At 38.5% G+C, this 6,014-nt stretch overlaps 1 protein-coding gene across 17 annotated transcripts in view; it reads left to right on the top strand.

Annotated features, from left to right (window-relative positions):
• DST (dystonin) overlaps positions 1-6,014 on the top strand; it is a 448,713-nt gene that overhangs the window by 99,254 nt on the left and 343,445 nt on the right. For 3 of the 17 annotated variants that reach the window (XM_014537310.1, XM_005863308.2, XM_014537309.1), the window contains exon 1: positions 41-231. The exons of 13 other annotated variants lie outside the window; for them this stretch is intronic. In XM_014537310.1, coding sequence (XP_014392796.1) covers positions 141-231 — 91 coding nt within the window. In that variant the 5' untranslated portion in view covers positions 41-140. Of the gene's footprint in view, positions 1-40; positions 232-6,014 lie in introns of those variants that run through there. One more of the 17 variants, XM_005863310.2, reaches the window with a different exon arrangement.

Below are 6,014 nucleotides of genomic sequence, written 5' to 3'. Positions count from 1 at the left end.
GCTCGGCGTCTCCGGCTTCGGCGCGCCCCCAGCTTGCCGCTCCTTCCGCTTTTCCCGTTCTTGCTGAGTAAGACGCCGTACTGTCCCGGTTCCGAGGGGGAGAGGGGAACTGGCCAGTCATCGCGCAGAGAAACTTGGGCATGGCGGGGTACCTCTCCCCAGCCGCTTACCTGTACGTGGAGGAGCAGGAGTACCTCCAGGCCTACGAGGATGTGCTGGAGAGGTACAAAGGTACGTGGTTCCCCTGCCCGGGCTGCAGGGCTGGACGCGGACCAGCGGGGTAACCGTTACCTTTGCTTCACCGGAGCCACCGCCGTTTGGGCACAAGTAAACAGGTGTCTGGACCAGATCTGGGGAATGAACCCTTTGGTCCTTTTGGATGAGATTCGGTGCCCCCAATGCTGGGAGGGTGGTGGGGTGGGCGATGGGTCCGGAGACGCCCTTGGGGGGTGGTGGAGTGTGTGTGGGGGAGGGGTTTGGTTTCCAAGAAGCATATTGCGTTTTTTTTGTGTGTGTGTTTTTTTTCTCTCCCTTGTAAAGGCTCTTAGCACTACGCATAATCATAATTCTCCCTGGGAGGGTGGATCCCGATTAATTCTCCGTGGGATTACTAAGGCATTGCTGCCCTCGCTTGGCACAGTTGGTTAGCCTATAGAAAAGGTTCTTGGATTCTTAAATGGACTATTTCACTGCCGAGAGCATCACCAAGTCGTTTTTCTTATAAATGACCTCATTTGACAAAAGTTTATGGATTGAGACTCTATATCTATCCATATGTATCATAAACATTATTTGACAGTGTGATGCTGTAAGACTTTAGTCAGTGAGACTTGTACATTTAAATGTAAAGGAGTATATTTTGAGATGTTATTCTGTCTTATCCTTTGTGTTTGGGAAATTCTATGTCAAACTGGTAAATACTGATATTTTGAGTATGAAGTTTACGTTGACTTTATGGTGAAATATAACATTAGACAAAGTGCACCTTGGCATCTTAAGGGCCTTTTTGTCTCAGGAAATTATTTTTCAGTGTGTACAGAGGACCTCTTACTGTGGCTCCTAAAACACTCTACACCCAAAGGTGGATCATAGAGTCTTTTTTTTTTTAAATTTTTATTTGTTTTTTTTTGCTAAAAGTATTACAAAGGATCGTAGATTCTTAATGTGTTAATAGTGAATAGTAGCCTGTTTCATAGATTGGGTTCAAATGGTTTTGCATCTTGAATCTTTGCTTTGGTTTAAGATACCCAGTTTCTATAAATTGAATGGGGGTTTTATGGTTAAAATGCACATATTAATAGTTTTCTATTAGTTGGAAGTAGAAATATAAAATCCTGAATTTAATATTTGAATTCTAGATCTCCAAGAAGCTCAAAACTCACCCACAAATGTGTTTTTTTCTCTTTCTAGAACATGTTTTATTGCTGGCATGCTTTTAATCCATGTAGAGTTTTGTAAACAATCAGAACTCCTTTGTGCCAAGACCCTTCTGTGTATAATGCTGCCACTGAGCAAGTGCAGTGATAGTTCAGGCTAAAGCACATTTGTAGAATTTGTGTACGTACATATGTGCACATGTAATATGCTCATGGCTATATCTATTTTCCCATGTAAAAATTAAAATTCTTAACCGGTTGTCTCCAGAACTTTACAAATGAGAAATATCAATATAGACTAGTATATTTATTGAAGACATACACCTGTGCTCTTTAAAGTCAGAAAAACAAAGTCTGAAAGTCCTAGAGGATATACATTTTTTACTTTTGAAAGAAATTATAGTTGGATGAATTTTTTTTTGCCCCATCAAGTTTTACATCAGTGACACATGGGTGATTTCAGGTAACTTTGAAAACTGATGTAATTCAGGTGCTGATATGACTTGTTCAGAGGAAGCAGACATTATTTAAAAGCTTTTCTGCATTTGTTTTTAGAAGTAAAAGGAAATTAAAGATGGATAGGCCATTACAGTTCTCACTACACTACATTTTAATTTTACCCTAATAATCAGTATTGCACATAATCAGGTACTTTTCCAAACATATACTGCAAAATTTTGCTGAAAAAAGTGACGGTTCTTACCTTTATTTTCTTTGTGGCTTTAAAATCAATTTGTACTCGGCTTTACAGATGTTCTATATTTCACTTAGTGTTGGAAAGAAAAGTAAGTGTATTACATGAAAAACCAGAGACCTGGAAAACTCATTGTTTCCTGATGTTTTGAAGGCAGTTATGATTTCCCGTCAGTATCCAATACGATGACTTCACTACAGTGCTTATTATCCTGATGACTTGCTATGGGGGCTGATCTAATCAGAAAAGAATGGTAGGCTTTGGATAGGGAGTGTCAGTTCACTAAACTTTCAAAGTACAGTTGCTCATTTGCTGAAATCATGCATTGTTCAAAACATTTTACATTCCCACTTGAACGTGAGAGGGGTTATTTTGATTTTTATTTCTGGCAAAGTTTCTTGGTTACAGAATGAGTTTGCATTGAGCTAGAATATTATCAGGTTGCCATGTTATCATATGCCCAGCTGTTGAATAGTGCTAAGTGGTAGAGTCAGCTGGAACCAATTCAAAATCTGTCTGTTGTCAGAAACGTAGAATTATGATAATCTATAATGTTAGCTTTTAGGAGTATTAGATTCAGAAGTTGAGAGTTTTGTTAGACTTAGTCCTCAGACGGCCTTGGAAGGACTTCAAACCCAGCTCTCTGTAGAAAAACAAGAATAGGGGCGAGTGAGGCCTAAATATTTATGGTGTGGCCTATTCTGGTATCTTGCTTTGGTCCTTGACTTCTGAGTGAAAATAGGCAACTGTTCACTGAATTAGAATAACACAGAAAGAGCTATTTGCTACAGAAGGGCATAGTGTTCTGATTCATGTTCTAATCCTTTAACTTATAAAATAAATTCACAACTAGAATGTTCAGGGATCTGATTTAAAAAATCACATTACTGATACCACAGTCAGGGTGAATAAAAGCATTTATTTATGAATAAAACCTTTTTAATTATTGTTTATGCTAGACATGTCCATATTAGTAGCTTTCTTTCATACCTGTAGTAAATTACCTGGTCTATTTGTCATAAAAACATTTTTTTTGGTAAATTAGCATGAAAGATGCAGTGTTTTTCTTGTCAGTGTAAGGAAACTAACCTATATACTGCAATTATTATGAACTCATATATTGTTATTAAAATTAATTAGCTGTCACTTTAATCTATGAAATTCTGGGCTTTGAGTCTGCCATTAGAAGATTTTATATTCTCAACACATTGTTACTTTTTAAAATATGATGATACATGTGAAAATGAGATCATTAATGTGAACCCAATAAATTTTATTCTATATGTTTTAGCCTTAATTTAAAAAGCTAAAATACTTTGGTCCAGAACAATGGATATTGTCCCCTTGACCTGGAAATTAGTTGTCCTCAGCTGTAAAAAGTGTTTCCTTATTATTCTCTATGAAAGCCGAATGGCAGATCTGTTACTTCTAATTCTGCTTATGTGCATGGTGTCAACAGGAATTGAGACCCACTCAAATGTAGTTTTCATTTTCAGTTCAGTTTTATGGCCTACAGAAATACGTGATTGGCAAAAATCCTGTCTTTTTACACTGTAAACCAACTCTGGTGCCAGTTGAATTGAAAGTTGGAGTACAGTAATCCTCCCATATCTACTGGGGATACATTCCAAGAACCCCAATGGATGTCCCAAAATAGGGTAGTATTGAACTCTATATATTATGTTTTTTCTTTTACATACATAGACTTTATGGCTTCTCTTTGGCATGTCTGAATTGCATCATTACTCTTGTGCTTTGGGCTACAGTTGATCTGATAACCAAGGTGGCTACTGGGTGACTAACAGGCGGGCCGTGTATACAGAGAGGAAAAACGAGAATTCACATCCTGTGCAGGAGAGATTTCATTACACTACTTAGAATGGCAAAAACTTGTGAATTGTTTATTTCTGGAATTTTCCCTTTCATATTTTTGGACCATGGTTGACCTCAGGTAACTGAAACAATGGAAAGTAAAACCATGGATAATGGGGGACTAATATATAAAGGTCTCCAGGAATTACACCCCCCCTCCCCCAATCAGATATACAGTTTAGCTCAGAGGTTTTCCAGGATTCAGCAAAAACTTGATTTCTAATTTCATCTGCTCATGGCTTAGTGGTCAGTTGTGTAATTAGTGAACTTTAACTGTGTTGCATCATGACAGTGTTATAGTGTAGCTACTTGAAGCAGTATTCGTCTGGGCTTTTTCTTTTCTTTCAAATACGCAGTAGGCTTCATTTGGTAATAAGTGTTACTGAAGATTTTGTTGGGCTGTGATGGAAAACAGATGATGATGCTTAACCAAATAGATGTTTGCTTTTTCTCAGGTACTGAGAGGCCCACGGTGGACAGGTCAGTGGGGTCCCTCTATTTTTCAATAGGACCAAGAGTCCTGCATTTCTGCTTAGTCACTTGTCGTGCATCATGTGGGTGCTCTGTCATCACAAGAAGGCTGCTTCCCTTCCAGCCCTTTTGTCTTAATTCCAGATGCAAGGACAAAGGACAACAGTTGGTTCAGCCTCTTTTTTAAGGAGCTTTTTTAGAAGCCCCTTTAGCAACTTTCACTTGTATCTCATTGGCCCAGCTGTTCCAGGGGCCACTGCTCTCTGCAAGGCAGACTGGAAAATAGAGAGTTTTAGGTTGGCCCCACTTAGAGCCCTGAACACAATTGAAGTTCTGTTTGAAAGAATAAGGAAAGAATGGATATTGGGTCTGGCATGCAGAGGGTACAGTGACTATTCTGAAATTGGAAACTTAAAGTTTGGACACATTAACATCCATAACACAACGTATTTGACTTCACTGAAGTTGGAGAGACCATCTGAGAGCTCCATTGAAGTCTCTGAGGAGTTTCAAAATGACACAATTGAATGTTTTCTGATGTTATTACAACACGGATTTGAAAAGTAATTTCTACCAAATAGTCAGGATTTAAATGGGCCAAAGAACTTGTTCATTGCTTCACATTATAAGAAACACATATCCAGTTCAGGAGTGTAACCGGTTATTAGGTATCGTTAGTGAATTTAACTCTGAACCCCAACTACCATACTGATGCTCCTTTAGTTTCTTTTGTTCTGACTTAGCCTTACACAGTTATCTCAACATTTATTTAGTCAGGGCCTTTTTAAAAAGCTTTATGCTACTTAAAACTTTTTTTTGGAGCAATTTGGAGAAGCTTTTCTGTCTCAATGATGGCTTTAGGTAATAAATAACATGTAAGGAGAAGTGGTGAGAACACTGTTCTTGTCTAACTGTTGTTTTGTAGTCAGGCAAAGAAATGCTTGTGTTCCTGCCTTTGGGTCATGTGTACTCAGGAGTCTGGCTCTGCGGGGAGCTGGAGAATTTGACCAAATCATCTCCATGAAATTGCAGATTGTAAAAACCCCTGAAGCTGTAAAGGTGACAAAAAGATGAAGTATCTAGGCAATCATATATTCCTTTCTGTTTTCATTCCACAACTGAGTATGAAAATGTACAAATGCAGTAAGATGACCTGACCCTATAAGCCTATTGAATGAGTTGAGTGAGATCTGTAGTTGAGAATCTTTAGTATTTAATATCAATTAAAAAGAAACTCATGTCTTGGTTACATGGAACTCCTCACTATAATGGCTGTGAAGGAAGACCTTCTGGGTCCATTTCTCAGCTCTTAATTCAGGGATCACATTCTACCAGCTTCCAAAGAGAAATTCCAGGTTTTTATTTATTTATATTTGGCCTACCCCTTTAATGCAAATTTTTTGTGCTATTATTTCCCACCCTACTTTCATCTCTCTCAGAAGAGGAAGGAAATAATTCTGCCTGGGCTGGGTGTTGGGGAAAGCTTTGCACTTAGGGTCAAGTGAGATTTTACCCTGTAGGGAAGTTGAAGGTACCATTGAGGAAAACACCGAGAGGAGAGACTGGCATGACTTCTTCATTTCATGAGCATAACCACAGAA

Source organism: Myotis brandtii, unplaced genomic scaffold (genome assembly GCF_000412655.1).
Source record: "Myotis brandtii unplaced genomic scaffold, ASM41265v1 scaffold176, whole genome shotgun sequence".
NCBI classification, from domain to species: domain Eukaryota; kingdom Metazoa; phylum Chordata; class Mammalia; order Chiroptera; family Vespertilionidae; genus Myotis; species Myotis brandtii.
This window is presented reverse-complemented; position numbering and strand designations above follow the sequence as displayed.